We start from the raw sequence: 23,366 nt of genomic DNA, 5'->3' as shown, positions 1-23,366 counted from the left end.
GAGATAATTAGGTGGGGATGTGAAGGCCCCCCAAAAAATCTAGAGCTGAACATCAACCCACAACTCTGGGTAAAGCATTTCACTGCCCTGGATCAGGAAGAGGACACGACGATACCTGGGAGCACCAATAATCCAAATATTCTCAGTCAAGGGTCAGATGGCAGCAACCACAAATCAAAGAGGCATTGCCATCCCAAGAAACTTATGTGGTATCATCAAAGCGGCCTATTGTACGAAACACAGGACGAATCAGTCCCCAACAATCTTTCCGGTGCAAACTACATGCAAATAATCCATGCTGTTCCAGGCGCCATGGAGTGAGTGTTTGAATTCAGTGAGAAATAAATAAAACATGTTATCCTTCTCCAAAAGCCACACAAGGCTGCAGGACAAGATGGCATGCCCTCAGACGTCTATCGTAACCAACTAACATTATGGCTACCTGCTCTAGCTCGCCTTTTTAACAGCGTTTGGCACTTTGAGGTAATTCCGTCTTCATGGAGGAAATCAATAATTGTTCCAATCCACAAAAAAGGGCCAAGGGACATGGTGTGTAACTACAGACCAGTCTCATTGCTTGACAGTGTTGGGAAAATTTTCGCCAAATTGATCCAGTCGCGTCTAGACCAGTGGTTGGAGGATGGAGATTTATTATCGTTACATCAAGCTGGTTTCAGGAGGGGCCAAAGCACAACAGATCAACTCTTCAAGCTGAACATGATTTGTGCAAAGTATGTCACCCTAAAGGACTCCGCATTATACCTGGTCTTTGTGGATCTTCAAACAGCATTTGACAGTGTAAATCGCCAAACATTATGGCAGCTACTGTCAGAAATGGGAATACCTGGAAAAATCTTAAGGCTGTTAGTCTTACTGCATACAGGTAATACCGCCAGGGTCAGATACAGCACGAGAAATGACTATATGGCAGAGATTCCAATCCAGCGAGGTGTTAAACAAGGCTGTGTCTTGGCCCCAACTCTATTTAATTGCTATACAAATGAAGTAGGCCAAAACCTGAGGAACTTAAACTTGGACGTGCCGAAACTAGCTAACGAACGCATACCTATCCTGCTCTTCACAGATGATGCTGTACTATTGATAAGAACGGAGATAGCAATGCACCGTCTACTAAGGGATTTTGAATCATTTTGTGCCTCGAGGAACATGGCGATCAATGAGGGCAAAACTAAGTTTATGATTCTCAATCAAAAACAGAAGATGCAAGTGACTGTCAAGGTAAATAAAAAGTCCCTGGCCCAAGTGGCGACCTATGATTACCTGGGCTGCAGGCTGGATGATAAATTGACATGGGAACCGCAAGTCTATAAAAGTAACATCTCCCTGGCCCAACAACCTGGAGCCATACTTAGATTTGCAAAAGCCACAAGTAATCACTCCGTGAGTTCTGCACTGCTTGCATACAAAACAAAAGCAATGGCCGCAGCACTATACGGCGCAGAGATTTGGGGATTCAAAAAGACTGCACCAATACAAGTAACTGAAAATAAATTAATACGTCTATTACTCTGTCTAGGCAATGCCACACCGATGAATGCGATAACAATAGAGCTAAAAATGAGGAAAATTGAGGATTATATTGCATTGGCTCCAATAAGATACTGGATTCGCATTTGGACAAAAGAGGAACTTAAATCATATAAAGATGTATTGATCAACATCATGAATCTATAAAACCATCAGAAACTGCCTTAGTTTAAACACATCTCAACCACCCTGGCTGCAATAGGCCTGGAAGAACTGTGGCTTCATCCAGAAAAAATCAGAAGGCCTAGTCTACTTGCTATAAAAAAGGCATACTGGGACCAAAAGACACGGAACATGTGTGAGACACTTAGTCCTCTATTTAAGCGTTACATTTTATTTAATCAAGAACTCAAACCTGCTGCTTTCATAGACAGTGTCTACCCGGAGGAAAAAAGAGCATTTTATTTTAAATTGCGCATGGGCACACTACCGGTGACCGCGGTGAACATTAAGTGGCAGCCTGTCCCCCCGGGTAGATCAGCCTGCTGTCCATGCCTTCATGGCGGGCAAGAAACATTATCCCATTTCCTTTTATTATGTCACTTTATGCTCAAACTTCGTAAACTGTACTTACGCCCACTTTTCAGAACGCATGGAGTCAGGAAGTGCAAAGAAGCGCAAGTGCTATGTATGCAAACAGACGAAAAACACATTGTGATGATGGTTTCAACATACATCCTGGAGGCATGGAAGCTACGTTCATCAATGTACTTGCAGCTGGCACGAGAATAACTGCTCGCGGCATCCCACTGGTGTTACCAGCATGGGGAAATTGGTGCAGGATGAGGTAAAACAGGGATAGTTTCTGGGACGTCATCAAACTGGAGGCTTGTACTGAAAGGTCCCAAATGACTAGCGCCTGGTTAAGTTATTTAATCTTTAGATCCATAATGCCATTACGGAACAGTCTAGTGTGTTATGTAAATAAACTATGGCGCAATTGGTTAGCCGCAGTTAAAAAATAATTTACATGATAATGTAGGGTATATTAGGCACAGCTATGTGGTGCATGTCTAAGCCCCAATGTTAAGTGTAGTATTTACTGACATGTTTTTATTTTGTGTGATTTTTAAAGTGTTATGTTGAATTGGTATTTGTAAATGTTTAATTGTTATGGCTGGATAGGCTGACAACAATAAATGGTTATGGTAATGATATGCACTGCATACAAACCAGTTTCTCAAACAGTGTGCACAGTAGCACAGGCTGGATGGTAGAGCCCAGCAGACTCTGGTTTCTCATTTGAAGATTATGCAGCAACAATCATTTAACTATAATCCAAACACATCACGTAAATAATAGCACCTTTCAAACCTATGAACTGGTAGCACGAGGAAAGCCTTCAAGCCTACATATGGCAGCAACATATTTCCCTTTTTCTTTATTCTTTTTGAACAGATAAAGAGCGAGCTCAAGTTTGCAAGACCCTTCTCTGTAGAGCTATCCACTCCCTTGGGTCACTGCCAGAAAAGTAAACTAATCTCCAGAGAATGGTGTTAGGTTTCATTGCACGAAACTCTTATCCCCCTGATAATGAATATTCTTAATAATTCTTGTGGTGCACTTCGCCTATATGAAATTAGGGGCTAAGCACTGTTGACTGTCCTGTCCCCTTTCTCTGCACATTAATATCCTTGGTTAGGCCCACCCTGAATCCAAACAGCTCCCAGACCAGTTCTTCAAGTAGATCTCCTACCAATCCAGGGAAATAGCGTGAGAGGATGGGAAATGGAGGTACCATGGATTCCAGGCTGAATCTTTCCAGCCGCCTTCATACCACAGAGGAGCGATGATGGGAATGTGAAGTTCTTACTTCTGGAACCTTCTGACGCCAGTTTCGCCCCAATTCCTGGGAAAGACTTTGTTTCCTCTGTTTCAATGGCAATCATAACAGCTGTGGGAATTGTGTAGGCACATGTGATTAATGAGGTGGTGGAACATGCACCTAAAGCAGATATGCACCCCCAGTCTACCCCAGGCCACTCTTAATGGAGGCAGGCTCCCATGTGACCATAAAGCAAGACAAAATGTAACGTATTATACCCTCTGACATACATAATATTAAGCTACAAACCAAGCAAGAATATTGTGGTCTATGCTATGAAGTGACATATTCACCATTCTTTGACAACTAAAATCGTCATATCATAGCAATGTAATTTATTTTGAACTGTAAGGTTATGTGTTCCATGCAGATCTTATTAAGCATAACTAATGCACAAGAGCAAGCAAGATGACCAGGAACGTGAATGAGAATGTTTCAGAAACAACAGGAATAAGGCCTTCTCTTACTAGGGTAACCCCTCCTGCACTACCCTCTTTTCTGGGAGGACAGACAGATACTATAAAACATCCCATTAGGAATCATCCACCTACAAAGATGGGTCAGAGCCCATACCCTCAAGGGTATTCACACTGCTCGAAAACATCTCCCCTGCCGTTATAGAGAAAAGTCAAACATAGCAGATATGCTAGCATAAACAACTCGGCCTTATTTATGGGAAGTTAGCACCACCTTTACGTCATTTTTTTATGAAAAAGCAGCGCAAACTTACAAAATGCAATTATATTTTGTAAGTTTGCGCTGCTTTTGCGTAAAAAAATTACATAAAGGCGGCGCTAACATTTCGAAAATCAGGCCCTTAGTCTCCATATGTGTGGTCATACTCAATCATGAACTTCAATACACCTGTCTTAAACTATAGAAACTCAGGCTTCAGAGACAGAACAAAAAGGTATTCCCCAAAGTTGGCATTCCACAATATAAAAGACATGTTCTAAAGTTCCTCTACAAGATGCTTATTTGGCTGTTATTACAATCAGTCATTGGTGCTGCATCTGCTGCTGCACTCATTCTCCCTCTGGTTTTCCCAGCAGCAGCTCTGATGTATATTCTCTTTTTCTCTCTCAACAGATCATCCAACAAGTCGCCACTTGTCAGCCAATATCTACTTCGTTGGACAATGCAAGGGTTGCAGTCTGTGAAAATGTCGTTAATCCCTGGGTAAAGAGATGGATGGATTGTCCTTGGCTCCTCTGACACTAACATCATAGATCACATTCCTGTACCCCTGTAACACCCTGTCCTTCCATTATCACTTCACTTCCTCCTGTTCCTTATCTTGCCTAACACCCTTTCCCCCACTACAACGCAGTATATTCACTTCCTTAGAGCTGCCAGTAAGACGTATTGATACTGCCCCTAAGAAGACCAATCAATAATGAAAACAGTGCTATTTATGAATAATCAAGGCTCTGGAAGTTACTTCCTATGAGGATTCGCCATCCTAACTTCCTTATAACCTTCTGTCCTTGTTACTGTGATAGCGTGATGCGGGGGCATCCCTGAGAAGCAGTGCATGTCCCTCTTCTTCTAGAGATTAATCTAGTTGTGTTTGGGATGATGCAGTGATATGCCTTATCTCACGTAGAACTTCTTCTGGCTGCTTTTGAGATGGGATAGTTTTTCAGCATCCCTTGTGATAGTGTTTGGGAAGATGCAGTGGAATATCCCTTCTCTCTTACAGCACTCCTTCCGTTGCAATTGTGATGGTGTAATGAATTGCCTCAAGTTCTGTAGATCTTGTAGTTTGCTTGTATTAGTCATGGTGAAGTGACCTTCCGGCATCAATTAGATTACTTTTCGGTTGGGGTTGGGATGTTGCAATGAACATTTCCTTTCTAATACCCTCCATAGTGTGATTATGGTTGGGATGGTTCAGTGACAAGTCCATTTCCACTTTCTGGTTATGTTTGCAATGGTACAGAGCACCTTCTGGTTGTGTTTGGAAATGTGAAGTGACTTATCATTTCTCCCTTGCAAAGCACCTTCTAATTGTGTTTGTGATGGTGCAGTGACTTTTCCTTTCTCTCTTGCAGAGCATCTTCCGTTTTTTTTTGGGATGGCACAGTAAACATGTCCTTTTGCTTGGAGAGTAATAGCGTGTAGTTTCACTGGCAGAGCAACTTCTGGATTTATTTGGGATAGAACAGTAATGTGCCATTTCTTTTATAGAGTACCTTCTGGTTGTGTTTGGGGTGGTGCAGAAACCTGACCCTTCTCTTGTATAGCATTTTGGGATGTTCCTGGAACGTTGCAGTCCACTAAAAGCTGGTTGTGCTTGGTACGGTGCAGTGAGTAACTTGCCCTTTTCTTCAAGAACACATTCTGCATGTTTCTGAGATGGTTCAGAAATATGCCCATTTTCCTGTAGAGCACCTTCTGGTTTTGTTTGGTTTGCGGCACTGAAGGGTTCCTTCTTTTGGAAAACCTTTTCAGATGTGTTTGGGATGGGGCAGTGACATGTCCATTCTCCTCCAACTACCTTCTTGGTGAGTTTGCGATAGTGCTGATACATATCCCTTCTCTCTTGCAGACCACCTTGTTATTGTGTTTGGGATGATACAACAACATGTCCTTTCAGCTGTGGAGGTGATCGAGTGCCCAACCTATCAGACCCCCAGATTTTACAGTCTAATCTTTGAATTTATGATCACCTTATGCTCGTCTTACCAGCACGTGCTTGTAGTAGGTGATTTTAACTATTGGTATGACTCCATGTCTTAAAGAGCTAAAGAAGATTATGTGGACTACGTGACCTGTCTCTCTCTTACTCAATATTTCAGAGACTCTACTCACTGCAAAGGTCACATCTGTGATTTAATATGGTCCATGCAATCTCTTGTTAGTATTAAATCTGTGAAGCCATGTGTCTTACCATTTTCTTATCAAATTCTCTGTCCCTCGTCCCACGATTGGTTACTGCCCTTCACCTACTAATCATCCCTTGCCATTGTGGAATAAGGTAGATTTAACCAGAATATCTGGTGCACCTGGGAACACTCTGCCTTTGTTGTCCGCTTCTGTTGAAGAAACTCCCAAAGCCTTTAACTAATGGGTTGTTAAGCAGCTAACCAATATGCTCCTATAACTCAGCGACATATGTACCCCTGCGCAAAGCATGCCACCTGGCTCAAGGATGAACTAAGGGTGGCAAAGCTCTCTCTGCACTGTGTTGAGAGAAAATGGTGTAGGAAGTATGACCTCAACAATACCATTTTATTTCAAGCTTATATGTACAAATACAAATCCCAGGTACAGACTGTTAAGGCAGCCTGCTTCACGGACTGAGTCAATCAGGCAGCCAATAGACAGAAGAAGACTTTCAGAATCCTCCATGCGGTCTCTAACTGTAAAAATATCTCGGAAGAGGCCATGCCTACCCATGAACACTAAAATACCCTCAACATTTTCTCTGAGAATCAAATTTCATAGATAGGGACTGAAATCACTATCAGTGCTGCCTCCATCGCTTCCATAGAGGTCTCTGCTCCTCCTGGGAAATATCCAACCATCTTCTCTGTGTTTCCTTCCCTTGATATGGAAAGTATATCTTCCATCACAAGTAAAGTCAAAACAGGTTTCGCACATGATCCTTGCCCCCTATGTTCCTTCATGAACTAACAGATACCTATTAGCCCCCACCTGCTCAGTTTGGCCAATCACTCCTTGTTCTCTAGTAACTCACTACTTCTTTTAAAAAGGCTGATGTGATCCCCCTTTTTAAAAAGCTTCAGTCAGATCCCTAAATATTTAGAACTTTAGAACGATTTCCCTACTACCATACTCCTCTAAAGTCCTAGAGACTCGTGTCACATGCATTCTTAGTCTCTTTCTGCACTCAACAAACTTTTTCCAGGCATGTCAAGCTAGATCTAGACCCTTTTTACAGCACGGAGGCAGTCAAGCTTTATGCAGTTGATGACATAAGGTGGGAGTCCAGGTCCAACCAAGCCTCTACCTTGATCCTGCTGGATCTCTCAGCGACCTTTGGCATTGTTGATCACAGTATTCTGGTTGATCCATTTGGGGTTGCTGGGATTTCCCAATGGGCTCTTGCTTGGTTCACCTCCTTCCTTCATTGCTGTTCCCAGACTGTTAAAATGGGGCAGTTCAGTTCTCCCAGTACTACGTTGAACTGAGGTGTCACCGAAGGGCCTTCCTTCTCACTCTTCTTTGTAGTCTACATGTCCAGTCACTGACTGCTGCCTTAGCCTGTAGGGAATGCAAAGTTTAGAACTATGCTGCTGACTTTTTGTCTGGATGTCTTCATCACTTCCTAACTCTCAGGCCCAGTCAATACTTCATTTCATCTATGCCTGGATGTGAAGAAATGTACTGAAACTGAACTCATACAAGACTAAGCTGGTCATAATCAAGGCTCTAGCCAGCATCCGTTCGAACCTTTACTGGCTAACTGAGACGGGCGCTCCCCAGCTCACAAGCCAAATGTCTTGGCATGATAGTTCACTACCAGCTATTTCTTTTGCCCCAAGCCAACACTGTCACAGCAACTTGTATCATGTTGCTCCTTCCTTTTAGGAAGCAGGCCCTTCTTCTGTCAACCCAGGCATTACTTACAGTGATTTCGGCAACAATTCTCTATCACATCGACTACACAAATGGCACTTATCTTGCCCCCCCCCCCAAACGCTGCCTTACTTAAAGTGTGGGTGGTCATGAACAATGTTGCCAGGCGCATTTTCAAACTTCATCGTTCAGCCCATGCTATACCTTTGCTGCACAGTTTGCACATATTACTGGTGCCTCAGTGAGTACGTTTTAAGGCATTCTACACTGTTTTAAAGTCATGACATAATCAAGTTCCTGAATTCATTAATGAAAGGCTTTCTCATTATATTCCTATGCATTCTTTGAGGTCCTCTGACTTTCACCTTCTGTCTCTTCCTCGCTTCATGAAAGTGAGAACAGGGGGCAGGTGCTTTCCCTACTTGGCTCCCAAATGTTGGAACTGTCTCCCCCTGTAAACTGGAAGCTACTGAAAGACTACCTGTTCACTCGGGCATTTGTTTAGTCATGTTTGTTCAGGTTATCCCTTCTAAGCACCAAGAAAACTATGGCAAATGTGCGCTATATAAAACCCCATAATGTAACATAGCATAGCCTTGTAGTTGTGCTTGGATGGTATTGCAACATGCCCCTTGTCTTGTAGAGCACCTTCTGGTTCTGTGTCAGTTGTTGCAGTGATTCATCTTTTCTTTCTTGCAGAAAGATTCCTGGATTTATTTGGAGGTTTAAATGGCAAGGACATGTCCCTTTTCTTTTGCTGAGGACCTTCTTATTCTGTTTAGGATGGTGCAATATCATAACCTTTCTTTTTCAGAGCCCTTCTGGTTGTTTGTTACGATGATGCAGTAATATGGTTCTTTAGTGGAACACATTCCCGTTCAATTTAGGGTGCTAGGTTGACATATCCAATCTTTCTTGCAGAACTCCTTCTGGTTTTCCTTGGGGTGGTGCACACTTTTCCTAATCCCAAGCATCATCTTTGCTGTGAAAACATCAAAATATTTTCGACCTATTCGGAGAAGGTTAAGGTGAGTGAATAGTTCATATGCTTTTTATAGTACATGTTCAACAGGTGTTTAACTGATATTGTGCATACTAACATACTTTGAATGTGTGTCCATTTTATACATGTCTGTCACCACCTCCTACCCCGTTTCCTTTCAACGTGTAACCAGTTTGTCTCTTTCCCACTTCCCTTTCTCCTCTCTTTTAGGGATGTGCAAAGATTTTCTGCCAGAAATGTTTTGTGAAATTCATTATCCTTAGATAGAAGTTTGAGTAGAAATTGGAATTCCATTCTAGCAATTTTTCCCTGACAACTTTAAGAAGATCAAATCTGGATAAACTTATCTAGAGAAAATTTGTGTGAAAATGTGATGTATGCGGAAATGAGTTTAATAAACACTATGTATGACATGCCCTATTTTACCACACAAACCCGATCCATGAGGTATTTAGTGAACCCAGTAAATAGCTCACCCTGGATTAATGGTAATTAGCAGGTGTGATAAATAGGAGTAGGCAATAAATTCAGCTCCACCGCTTGTAACATGGGGTGCGTGCCAAATTCCACTAACCGCCGCGTAACAGAGTTTTTTCTCGTGCACGGCAACGGTAAGTTGGTGTGCGAGAATTGACATCCCCAGCATGATTTTAGGGCACTAGAAGGGCACCTGGTGAGTTTTTCTCACCACGAACAGTCACCGGTGGTTGCGACTATTCATGGTAAGAAAGTTGCCTCTCAAGTAGAAAATCTACTTGAGCGTCAGCAAAATCAACTCGAGCAGCAGCACAGCGTGGTGCCATTGAAGCTGATTATTCAGCGCAGAATGAGCTCCCGGCACTAAAAATCAATGGAAACAGTGTGACGTGGCGATTTGCAGAACTCTCTGGAATCTTTTCATGTAACTCAACGGAATTCTGCAGAGTTCTGCCCATCCCTAGTGATAAATACCTCATCCTTAACAAAGCCCTCGTAATTGAGTCCTAAGTCCCCCGATTAACCAAACAGAGTCATGAATCTGCACGTAGAGGATTATACCTGCAAGAGTGAAAGGATTTATGACTGCAAAGTTGTGACTAACTAGCACTCCAATATACAGCCATTTCTGCTTGTTTTAAATGAGCGAATGGCTTTGTAAATAGGGCCCTAAATATTTTCTGCAAACAATATCTTCTGCAGAACTATTTTGCTAACCCTAAATACAGCTGTATGCAACATAAACTGATGCCAAAAGTCACAATTATCACACAGATGCATGGACGTCATTTAGGGGTGCCAGGGTTTGCAACTTATACCCCTCGTTGGCCCTTTGTGACTCCTGGCACTCTCTTTATGCTCAAAGTCTTAAAGGTGGCAAAATCAGTGTCAAGAAGAGATGAGAAGCGTTCTCTTCATGAGTACTGTTTACCTGCTCCAGCTTCCACTGGTGCCTGGACATTACCCTTTGTTTTTTTAAATAAATAAGTTCAACAGTGAAATGTGCCCTCTTCAAATTAATTAAAAAATTATATTAACAACCAAAAACATTTTAAACAAGTTGTTGCCGTGTTTCGTTACTGTGAAGATTAAAAGTCAAATCACAAAGAAGAAGAAAATCTACACACAAAAATTACTTCAAGTGGAGATGACCTAATTTGTGGAACTGAGAAACTAATCAAGAAATCGACATGGAACCCTGAGTCTGGTAGAGGTTTCCATGCAGGTTCTTTGTGATATTACATGATTTCCTTGTTGTGAATACATATTGTATGAAAGGAGTTCTCTGTGGAGGAGAACGCCAAACAGGGGATTTGCTTTCCTGTGCAAATGCACATTTTTTTTCCATGGGAAAAATATTTTAAACCGATGAGCAGCAACAGCCCATCCCTAAGGGTTGAGGGACCACGCCCCCTAACTTTTCCTGACTTGAAGAGTATCTGTCAGGCTGAACAAAAGTCAGCCTGACAGATAATCTTCTGGTTCAGGTCATGCAGCCAGGAGATGGACATGTGCTAAATGTGCAGACTCCTGGCTGCCTGAGCTGAACTTTGCTGGGCTGCAGAAGTCATTGCCCTGTGGGCATGACCTCGTAAGCCTCGCGGCCCTCCGCCTCATGTCGAGGGGGAACATCACTGATTGCTTCGGACCTGGGGGCTTCAGTTTTAAGTCCTGAAGCGACCAGGGCCAAGTGTCAATCAGTGACACCGCGTTACAGAGTGGGGTGGGAACAGCAGTCTCTCTGACCCCATCCCACTCTGTGACGAGTTGGGAATGCTGCCTTCCCTCATTGGCTGACCTTAGGCCAGCCATTGAGGGAAGGCAGCAGTCCCAACCCTCCTGGGACCTCTAAGGCTTCCCTGTCGGAACTGTTGAGGTAAGTTTTATTTATTTATTTTTTTAAGTTTGGTGCGTGCATGTATGAATGTATGTGTACTTGTTAGTGAGTGTTGTGTATGCGTGTGTGAGTGCATGTATGAATGAATGGGTGTGAACGAGGTGTATGTGTAAGTGTGTAACCTATTCCTGCCCCGACCCCCTCTCTCTTAAAATTACTGGCGGCCACTTTCGAGGAGAAGCTCCTTCCTATGATCAGCCATCAAACTTGGGGGCAATCTATTTCCTTTCCCTCTCTGGAAAGTGTTTTCACGCCAAACGTTGGCTGAAGTAAATATACAGCCCTTTCCAGTTTGATAAAGACAATGATATTCACGGGTAAACATTAAGAAACTTCTTAAAGGGAAATTTGGTCATAACATAATTTTACACCCAAGTTTACATTTGTCAATAGACCAAAAATGTTTGAATACCTTCCCCTCTGTGCTTTGTATGAGTGATAGTGCCTTTCAACTGAAAATAAATAAAAATATATTAAGTAAGAAGTAAAGCCAGTTAAATAGTTGATATTCAATATATGGTCCACATCAATTATTATAGTGAGATAAAACTGCAATTGTTTTTTAAAAACTCCGTTTTGCCTGTGTCTATGATTTAACAATACTTTTTTGTTGAGGTATGTTGTAGTAGAGCAATTAAATCATGACAGTTTGTAATAAATAGGTGTTAGGTTCCCAGTGCTGTCCTGTGCTTTGAGGCACTATTGCCTCCTCTTCAAACAAACACCTTTTTTCACGTAATACAAAAATAAATGAGTAATGTTCCCATTGAATATCATGTCAATACTCTCATTAAAATATAGGTGGTATCTAAAATAGGCATTTATCATTGCTGTCTTGTTATACTAATCATGTAGTTATTGTGGAAATTCAGTGATGTCAATTATTGGAATGCCCTGTGGGTTAGGGCCATCTGATATTTCTTCCTGGGAAGAGTCAGGGTCAAAGGTCACAATACACGCTGTCATGTTATGTTCCTGAGGAAACAGTGTGCGTGATCAAACTTCTGCTACCTTTGGCATTTTGCTGAATTGATGGCCACGTGCAGATGTGGCAAAGAGAAAAACTTTGCAAGCATTACGACCGCTTCGTCTGTTTTTATCTCTATTAACACTATTCATCCTCTTACTAGCAGAAACTCTGTTTCTTTTGGCTTAGCTCTTCATCACTTTCATTGTTGTTGCTTCCACCCCACCCTCAACATCCAAGCTCTTCCTCTAATCTCTTTGGTATCTTTTCAAACCATTTCTCCTTCTCAGCCCCTCTCCTTCACGTCCCTGCTCTCTCTTTTCTCTCCGCAGCTTCCGTTATGCAGAAGAGGAGCATTTATTTAGAATTCCCCGTGTGAAATCTGTAGAATTGTGAGACCTGTTTCTGCCAACAGAAATTGAGGTGAGGACTGTGTCCACTCCGGTGTCAATTCTGAGCCTCCTTTGGGTGATACCTCACATCTTTTGAAGGAATGCTGATCGTCAGATTTCTCGGGATCCACCGCAAAGATGTCGCAGTGACCCCTAGCGTAATTCTCCACAGAATTCCATGCTCTTAGACAGCCTGGGGCTGCAGTTTACAGATATTAAAAGTACCTCCACAACCAGTCCCTTTCGTATATCTGAATGTGCCTCACAAGTTTTACAAAGGCTCCCCCAATTGGGTCCTCAATTGCTCCTTGCTCACTATCACAGAGACACTACACCTCGAATTAGCCCAACTAAATACTAACAGATATCAGAGTTCCTGTTTCCATTCTGTGCTTCTCAAGTAACAATAACAGCTCCGTTGATATCACAGGACTCCTACGTTGCAGAAGAAAATCCAGGATTGGCCTTTAGTGCCAAGTCACCTGATAACCTTTCAAAGAAGCCTGTCAACATAACCCTTAATGGGGCCCAAAGCCGTCATCAAAGATATTAAACCTCTGTCCCCAGACCTGGGCCTCCCTGTGCCTCAACAACTAACTGACAGATTTCTCACACAACCCAGATCTGGACCATTCTTGGAGTCCAATACTGGCCTTATAGATATCCTAGGTGCCCCAACACCCCCACACACCCCTTGATACCACAATTTCGTGCCTCTCTGGGGTGGTACACCAGCGGCAGATGTCACTTTCTAGGTGTCTGCAGGAAATATTGATCCAGAAATATGGACACCCACCGACGGATCCATCAAGCTGACCTGCCCCTGAGAATGAGACTTACCTGTTCCTAAGGATACCGTTAGCCTAACTCATTCCTGATTATGACAGATCTGTCCCTAAGTATTTTGGTATTGTGTCTTTCTCTTGAGGAGTCTGTAATGTTGATCTTCCCTTGTGGATCTGTAAGTCTGGCCTGCCTTTGAAGGGTTTCAATGCGGTTGACATATCTCTGAGCATCTTGGAAGGCTATCCTGTCCATTTCCTTTTCTGGATGCAGGCGTTATAATTCTACTAATTCTGCAAGTGTGACCTAATCCTTAGTGTCACGTGGGGATCACGGGCCTCTTACAATCCTGCATGCTTGGTCTGCAATTAAGGATCATGTGAGACAGTCCTATCACTTAGTTAACTGCCCCCTGATATTCGAAATATTCATGTAATTAAGTGGCTCCTGTGGATCTTGTGAGGCTGGCATGAACCACAGATCATATAAGGTTCTCCTTCTTTTAGGGACTTTCCCAAATCAATCAGCCATTAAAATTGTTTGCTGTTCCCTGCTTGGTCTTTTTAAATACCGTGCGGTTTCTTGGACTTAGGAGGACTTTAAAGAAGTGTTTGTTCACTAGAATCATCCTTACCCACTTGGTGTCATACATTCTTGAAAGGCGAGGTTTTAGCACAGTGATCATGCTAGTGTGCAATATTCTTGAGCTCCTTTGAGGAAGTGTCCCCCAAGCATACAGTTAGTATGCTTGTTTTTTGGGGATCCTTGTATCTGCATATTCTGAGCAGCTGCTGTGCACTTCTAACACAGCAGGCCATGTAATAGTAGTTTTTAAAATAATTGGTGGACTTAGGTCTGACCCATTTTAATGTCATTCGTTTGTGTTAAGATTAATGGGAATTTATGTTCATTTTGGCAACTGCCTGGGGCTCATACCTTGGGGAGCATCTGACCATCCTGAATGTGCAAATTTTGGAAGCACTCTTTTTACTGTTGCCAGGCTGTTCATTGTAGTCCACCACTAGTCTGGTTTCTGGTAACTATCTTGCACACCATCCCTAACAAATAAATGCAAACACATCTGTCTAAATTGAACCTGTATCAGTGCAGGTATTCTGACACGTTGATGCTTCCTGGCATTATCAGAAACCAAAGAGTACATGTATCTCTCCTTGGCACATAGAAGTCAGGTGCTACAATAATGAGGGAAATTCACAGTTGCAGCAAAATATCGTTTTAATAATTTTAGGTGTAACTTCACATCACAGCTGTCTGAATGACACACCATGACCTATTCTTTAAAATATACACAGAGCGGGCTTGTTTCTACTCAGAAGAATATAATTCTCTCGCCTCATTCTAATGTCTATTCATGTATCCAACCCACCTTCCAGGAAGTGCTGCCACTGAAATACATGAGGGACTATTTTACATCTGAAAACAACCACTGCATTATCAAAAGGCATGCGTAAATATGATAAACAACATTTAGGCATTTATTTGTGCATTCAACATAAACAACATATGGAATGCCTGTGTTTACGTATGTTAGCTCATTGAAGACAATGCTCACTGGGCAGTTTCCCATCCTATTGCTGATTTGTCACATTTTAACGCAAGTCTCACTAAGGTCGTATCTATTTTAGGGAAGACACTGGTTTTTATTACTTCTCTCAGATGATTGAGGGATTCTTGGACACTGAAACAAAGGACAGAAAGCCACTACTATGCCTCTCCTTAAGATCAGAGCGCTGGCATAATGTGATTCCGTGTCCAAAGTATTTTCCACATTCTTATGGGTTTACTGCTATTTCCACATAATGTATTACATGCAGATTTCGAAAAAATAAAAATGGTTTCTACCTCAACTGGATTGAAAGTTACTAAAAGAAGCACCACACCTGGTGTAGTAAATTATAATGGAGGTAGCCTTTAACTGGAAAGCGGTAATGTGTGTTGAAATGTCTGTTGAAATGACAAAACAGCCATATGTTCGTGCCATAGAATCTGTCCCATTATGCCCCCTTTCCTGCCACATACTTAATTCAATCCTACCGCATGATTTGGTCCTCCATTAATGCGTAGTTCCAGAAATCCTTCTTAAGACCTACCTTGTACGTCAGGAGGAACTGTTTTAGCTCATGTGGAAAATGCACTAATGTATGCCACTGCTGGTGGAAATTCAACAAGTGAACGTGTTCACTGGAAATTACTCCAAAGTAAGTGCAGACATATCACATACGTCTAAGGAAAAGTCTGGCACTCTTTTGGTATTGGACGTTCACAGAGGAAATGCAAGACAGGGGGGCACAGTGCGATCTTGATGATTTTTAGGGCTCCACGTCAGACATATTTGAGGCCCCTTGTTTACAACAGATTTTTTCAATTTTTAGAGGACTTAAGTCCTTGTGATGCCCAACAATATTTGAATGCATGTTACAACTTTAGAAAAAGGGCTACAAATCGGCAGAAAACCTCAATTTGCCTGGTCGTTACCAGCCATATAGTACCAACAGAAAGCTTGAACAAACATTGATGTACCCATTTTGGCGTTTTAGCTAGAATTATTGTCTTAAAACAATAATATTTTACATTGAACTCAGCATTCTTCATTTTGTAGGAAAGACCCAGTAAGGGTGACTTAGTGGAAGTTTACGGAATTAGTGGACAATATTAAAATATGTCATAAGCACATAACGCTTGAAATTTTACCTTTAATTGCTAATTCTAGATACTGGTAATCACTTGCTGACATTTCCGTTGCAGTAGTGAAAATCAAAGCGTACCCTAAGGATATTCATTATTCCTTCTGGGGAAATCTTATAATTTTCTCCTTAAGTCTCCGTCCCAGCCTTATCCTTGATCTCCTCTTTCTTTATTTACACTTCTCTGGCTAGAGGTAGGACAGATACATGTATTAAGAGAGGTGGGATAACATAGGTGAGGTAGAAAAAGTTTTAAGAGAGCAGGGGTTGGTACTTAGAGATCTAGAGCTAGATAGATAGAGATAAAGATAGAGGGGTGAGGTAGAAGGGATTAGGTGGAGTATGGAGACATGTAACAGGAAGATTGTTTTTTTTTCCAGCAACTGCATGAGGTTGTTATAAATTGTATTCCCAGCTATCAAATTAAACATTAATCTGTTTTTATGCATACCAGTAGGGGACTTCTGACAATAGGGCCCGTTAGAAGCTGGGGGCCCCGGGTAATTGCCCGCTTTACCATTGCCTTAAAACGTCTCTGACAATATAGCGATAATGGATTTTGTGGTCTCATATTTTTCAGGTCAATGTTTAGACCCCAATATAGTCATATACAGCCACAGTATACTACTTCTCTCAATGCCATAGCTATTTCTGTGAAACAGACGTAGCTACCATATGCAATCAAGGCAAAAATGCCCAAAACGGGGCTAAAGACACCTACTCACCTCAGTGTGGATGTTTGCATAAAATGATGGTTTAATCTAGAAGGCCCTCCTAAATGTTCCTTGTCCAGTGGGCATCAACCCATTATCTTCAACACACAATTCAAGATCAACACGCAAAAGTGTAACAAACGTATTCCTTGGGGAGATGAAAAGAGATATCAAGAAATGAGAAATGGTGTCTTATCTGCATCTTTTATATAGTATCGGGCCTCAATACTGCGTTCTGCATTGGTTGTTTAATGATGGTGAACATTGGTGTGAAAAATGTTGACAAATCATAACTCGTCCCCACCATGCACTACTCATGGCCTGGCCTCTAGCATGACATTACTGATGAAATGAAATTATACTATTGATCGATAGTTGCAAAGTGTGGCTGAAAGCTTCACCAAGTTGCCAGTAAATACTGCAAGCAGGCGAAGTCCATACATAATCGGGTCTGTGAAGTCTTGCATTTTGGTGTCAATGAAATAAAAATGGGGTAGCTGTACACTGTCAAAGTTCATGTGCACCTACAACATAAATTTTACACCCAAACCAGAAGCTCATCACCTTAGGCTGTATGCTGCAGATTTCAGACGAAAAGGGTATGGGTATCAGGTGCAGCCAAGGAGCGTTCCTTAAGGCCATCTTCAATTAGGAACAACCAAAGGCCAAATCCAAAGCCATGTGCAGCGTCTGTAGTGACTATCGGCCTCCTTACAAGGCTTGCAGTCCTAAGTCAGCCTGGTGGGAACATTGTAATAGGCTCGGTGGGGACATCACCGCCATGGAGGTGGACTCCTCCCTGTGAGTTTGGCGGTCCCGCAGTGGGACCTCCAAACTCATAATGAGGCCCTAACTATCTTGGAGGTGCTTTTTTTAAAGTTTCACCCTGATATAATATCACCAACCATAAACATTTCACAATACTAAGGGTCTCATTACGAGGCTGGCGTTCTTAAGACCCTCAGCCCCACAGCGGCGGTCAGGTCCGCCGCTGCTGTGGCAGTCTGACCGCCACAGTCTCTGCTGGGATTGGTGATCCCGACGGGTTGACAGTGGGTGGAGATCGTAATCCGCCAGGGCAACGCTGCCCTGCAGATTACAACCTCATTCTCCGTCAGCCTTTTCATGGAGGTTTCACTGCCATGAAAAGGCTGACAGAGAACAGGTGCAGGGGGCCACAAGGGGGCCTCTGCACTGCCCAGACATTTTACATGGGCAGTGCAGGGGTCTCCCTGCCCAGCACCATCGCAATGTTCACTGTCTGCCGTACAGACAGTGAACATTGTGAGGATGCTGGTGCACCCTGTAGGCGACAGCATTGCCGCCGGCTTGATTTCGAGCCAGAGACAATGCTGCCGCCTGTTTCCCACTAGGCTGACGGATGGAAACCAAGGTTTCTGCCTGTCGGCCTAGTAGGAAACACCTAATTGTCTGGTGGGGTGGTCACCACTAAGGCGGTGGTCACCCTGTGGGGAGTTTGACGGGCGGGCTTTCCCGTCCGTCAAAGTGTTGGACTTCAGAGGAGTCAGATTTACTATTCCCACTCCACTCTGAGCAGCAGTGGGCAAAGTGTTGGACTTCAGAGAGGTCAGATTTACTATTCCACATCTCACTGAAAAAAAAAAAAATTCAATTTAAAAAATAAACATAAAGCATATTTTAACAAACAAACAATATGTCATATTTTAACATTATATAATTTACATATATAAAATAAATACTTATATTTTAAATTACATTAAAAGTTAACATTATAGATTAAAATAATATTAAGACCCTTCTTACCCTATTACCTTAAAAACCCAACACCAGCAAAAACAAACAAAATAATACCAGAAATAAATTAATAGTACACATTAAATAAAAAGTACTATAAAATGAATTATTATATACAAAGACTAAAACATAGTCCAATTAATGAATATAAAAACATCAGACACAATTGAATAATTTATGTGAGCAATAATCTAATTAACAAATTCACAGTTGAAACAATAAGTTACCTATGAATACCATATTTAACTATTAAGTGCCTACCAAAAACATATCATTTTTAATATTCAAATTAACATTATAACTTGATAAAAGAATACATTACGTTTATACAGTTATAACATATATATTAAAATAATTCCTACTGTATTCCCCTACAAACTCAACAACACGTGCCTAAGTAAATCTATTCAAATAAAACTAAAAAGATCTTTAGGTACATTACCATAGGAAAAAAAAATATATACTAAAAATAATTGCAAATAATCAACTTTAAAATAATAATATATAAAAAAAAAAGTAATATAATGTAACAAAATAAAAATGAATATTTAATACAACTATATTACACACAGAAATTTAGCATTGGAAAAATTATATTCTTACTAACAATATTCTGCCCCACAATATTCATGACATTACAATATTTTTACACAATATTTGTTTCCAATGATTTTTTTGCAAAGCTTTTAAGGTCGTGCTCGCCCGAGCATCAATTGCAAATATCATTGGGTGATGTTTTGTTGCTTTTATTTACAGAGTTCAGTTTTTAACAATTTCTAGCTTTTGGGAAAAAATGTTTGTTTACAAGATGTGCCACAATTATACCTTGGTCCCAGCTTCTGCTTCATGGGAGCATTAATGATTAACTGTTAACAACAGCAGTGACACTGAGTGCTTTAATTTATTACAACCTCTTCAACTAAGTTCTCTGACTTACTTTAATTGTCACAAACACACCACGTTTTAAAATTGGTTTGGATTTGAAACACTACAGTGAAAATCCATCTGTATGGAGCAGGTCTCAGAATAATTTAAAGGAAATAGTAACAGTAGGACAGCTCAAGTGGTTATTTCATTTAAGGAGAGATATGAGCACATGGGTACATGTGGGAGCCTGAGCATGCTTTCCTTTTAATGTCTTGAATTGTAAAAGACAATCACATGCCCATATCTGGAGCATGTGGCAAACTATCCTCAATTTCATGGCTCCTGTTGATCTGATCACGTGGTCTCCTTTGCTTTTGAAATTTTAGCATGGGGACACCCTTAGCAATCAAAGCATGTGGCTACAGTGGGGAATCTAGGTATTTGGTCAGATCCTGAAATCAGAGCTTGTGGCTACATTCCAAGTATGTGGCAACTCCTAGAAGCGGAACACTGGGTAATATGAACTTCTTACAACATAAGCCCCTGGGTCACGTACATGCTGTACCTGAGCACCTGGTCATCTTATTCTATGTGATCTAAATATGTGATCACCTCTGAAATCTGTGTATGTGGTCATGTTCTGGATTCTGTGATCATGTTTACATCTGAGTAGGTGGTCGTTTTTGTAATCAGACATGTAGTCAAGAGTGGAATCTGAACATGTGGTCACTTGTGAAATTTAAGCATGTGATCTTTTACTACAATTTGAACTTGTACCACCTCTGACACTGAGTGCGTGGTCACATTCTGGAATGTTGAAAAGTACTCAAGTTAATGTTCGTTATCTGAGGTTGTGGGCACCTTGAACTCTGGTTTTCTCTTTATGTGGTACCATACAGTCCGTGAATCTTTAAACAGATGAGCATTTGGGTATGGAGTGCTCTGAGAATCTGAAAATGTGATCACCTTTTCCCCAGTTATGTGTGCATCAGACAATTTTTCTTCGTTGTTGGATGAGCAAGTAATGATCTTGTTTTTTCTTTTCACAGCTCACCATCATCCTCCATAGCCGAGACACCACTGTCCACATGAAGTCACGATGCATTATACCAAGTGTGCATCGCTGGGTTCTCTGCTCCTTCACAGACATTAAGAATTCTGAAGATAAGGGGTATTCCCACAAAGTACTTGCACTTTTATTATTCACAATCAAAGAGGGGACTTCCCTGAGACTGTGTGAATAGAATTTCTGCTATTCACCAAACACTTGCAAATGTGCCTTGTCCCATCACATTGAAGCAAGACTCCAACAATGATTGCATGCATGGATGCTGTACATTCTCTTCCACAGGACAGGGCATTCACCAAGACTCACTGAGGACTGGTCAATAAAGATTGTCATGTTTACTATAGAATAACAGTTGTGGATTCAGTTGGATGAAACTTAAAGGGCACTTCAAGCACTTAAGCACTCAGTCCACTTCTGCATGTACTCATTGGAATCCGTTTTGTGGACTTTCTTTACCAGAGTCAGTCTCTTCTTATTTTAGGTATCTTTCCAAACAGTATTGGAAACTCAACAAAGAACCATCACTTGTGGGAAGAAAGAACTCTAAATTTAGTAATGAGCAAATGATTTTCTCACCAGTAAAAGGAATAACCTCTGGGTGAAGAAGATTGCACAAGAATTGATCAATAGGCGGATGAATACATTCTGGGTTTAGGAGTTGGTATGGCAGTGGTACCCAATTGTAAATTGGGTGTACACATGCTAATGACTTTGTAAATTGACCAACTGCCTTTGAGTTGCTCTATTCAAGTAATTGTGTACCGTCCTATGTGTTGTATTTGCAATGGAAACAAATGTACTCTGTGTATCCAACAAGCTGGGCTAAGGCCAAAAGAAGGTGGAACCCTGAGGAGCAGAGCCCAGAAGATGAGAACCATGAGAATTGGAGTTTTGAGGAGCGGAGTAATGCGGAGCAAAGTCACGACGAGCCGAGTCACTGACAGTTTACAGTCTGATAGTGTATATGAATTTATTACAACCTCTTTAACTAAGGTCTCTGACTTCCTTCATTGTTCCCAAACGCACCACATTTAAAAATAGCATTGGATTTGAGAAACTATAATGAAAATCCATGTATATGAAGCAAGTCACAGAATATAATAAAACATATAATAATGGTACGACACCTCAAGTGATTATTTCATTTAAGCAGAGATCTATCCGTAGTCTCCAGTCACAGGTTTAAATCTTCATCTCAGATGTTTATTTGTCTCTTTAAGAACACTGCATGTAGCCTAATTATAGATTATTATAGTAGTAATATTCTTTAATTAGTTATTGCTGCAGAGATCCTTTTGTAACCCACAAGTCATGGGTTTGTTTATTGTTGTAACATTTTTCACACGGTTAATGTGTTTGTTGTAGAGACTCTACGGGCAAAATTTACAACCATAGTAAAATAGCTCAGTGGATTATGTGTCTACTACAAGCATATTATTGTATCATGCTAGAAGTACATTTTAATCCTTGGATGATTTAACTTAATCTTTCATTCTTCCACCTTTGATAAAATGAGCACAATTGAGTTGGATACCAACTATTATTTAATATACACCAAAAACTATTTTTTTTGCATTTGTGATATAGAAATGGACATTATTAGTATAATTGGGCAAATAAACATAAATAAATGTAATAAATTACATATAGGCCCTTGTTACGAGGCTAGCGGTCTTAAGACCACCAGCCTCACGGTGGCCGTCTGACCACCGCCAAAGAGGTGGTCTGACCGTGACATTATGATCATGCCATTTCCGCCACGGTCGGACTACCAGCACAAAATGAAATCTAATGATTTTCAATAATCTTACCTTGGTATTCTAAAAATTACATTTTAAATTTAAATATCGCCATGCAAATATGTTGTATCCAGATTATTGACTAGCACAGTTTTAAATATCACCATGCCAATATGTTGTATTCAGATTATTGACTAACCCAATATCGCGATCAGTGTATTTAGATAAGCATAGATTTTATTTTTAATTCCATATCTTTTCACCTTGTTAATATATATCGTCAAGGTTAGCAGATATGGAATCAATATTAGTAAGGGCCTCATTACGAGTTTGGTGGTCACACCTACGTATTACGAGACATGCTGGTGTATGGAACACAGACCTCCATGGTTACTCCAACTCTGCTAGGCAGCACAAACCATCATGGTCACGAGGAGGCACAAACAGGCTGGCAGAGCCTGTGTTGCAGTCAAACACATTATAAAGTTGCACACCGCCAATGTGACCATGGGGGGGGGCAACCACCACATTTCAGAAGGCGGAAACAGACAGTATAAAAGGAGACACTCACCTGCAGGCAGTCTAACTTGTCCGATGCCACTAAGCAGCCCATCGCATATGTCCAGCCACTGCTGATGATCATCGAAGGTGAGTGAAACCAACACACCATGGATGCTACCAATCATAAGTACACACACCTATCTGTATCAGAATGCTCAATAACAGATGATATTGCCGTCATACGGATCATGGGGGGGTTCTCCAGGGACACCAAGTACACATCACACCCCGTACACAGTCTGAAACATACACTAAGCTGCACACATTCACAGTCACACTGGAACCCAAAATTACACAAAAACATACAGCCACACATCTCTGCAACATGGACAGTGAAATCTACACAACATTCACCCACACATCACCAACAACACACAACAATCACGTATACAAAAACAACCCACCCACTCACATTCCACACAGGCCAGGGACTGTTGATACATACAACACCAAATGTATCAATGTGTCATGGAACACAAACAACACAACCGTTAAACAG

The 23,366-nt window shown here is 41.3% G+C and overlaps 1 protein-coding gene across 2 annotated transcripts in view; it reads left to right on the top strand.

Annotated features, from left to right (window-relative positions):
• The window catches only part of PROM2 (prominin 2), a 409,319-nt gene extending 387,631 nt beyond the window's left edge, over positions 1–21,688 (top strand). Inside the window, exons 21-24 of one of the 2 annotated variants that reach the window (XM_069214431.1) lie at positions 4,463–4,552; positions 8,840–8,946; positions 12,595–12,685; positions 20,548–21,688. In XM_069214431.1, the coding sequence (XP_069070532.1) occupies positions 4,463–4,552; positions 8,840–8,946; positions 12,595–12,658 (261 nt within the window). In that variant the 3' untranslated portion in view covers positions 12,659–12,685; positions 20,548–21,688. The remainder of the gene's footprint in view (positions 1–4,462; positions 4,553–8,839; positions 8,947–12,594; positions 12,686–20,547) is intronic. The other variant, XM_069214433.1, reaches the window with a different exon arrangement.
• The last annotated feature ends 1,678 nt before the right edge of the window (positions 21,689–23,366 follow it).

This window comes from Pleurodeles waltl, chromosome 11 (assembly GCF_031143425.1).
Source record: "Pleurodeles waltl isolate 20211129_DDA chromosome 11, aPleWal1.hap1.20221129, whole genome shotgun sequence".
Classification (NCBI taxonomy): domain Eukaryota; kingdom Metazoa; phylum Chordata; class Amphibia; order Caudata; family Salamandridae; genus Pleurodeles; species Pleurodeles waltl.
The sequence above is the reverse complement of the archived record's forward strand: the minus strand, read 5'-3'. Positions and strand labels throughout refer to the sequence as shown.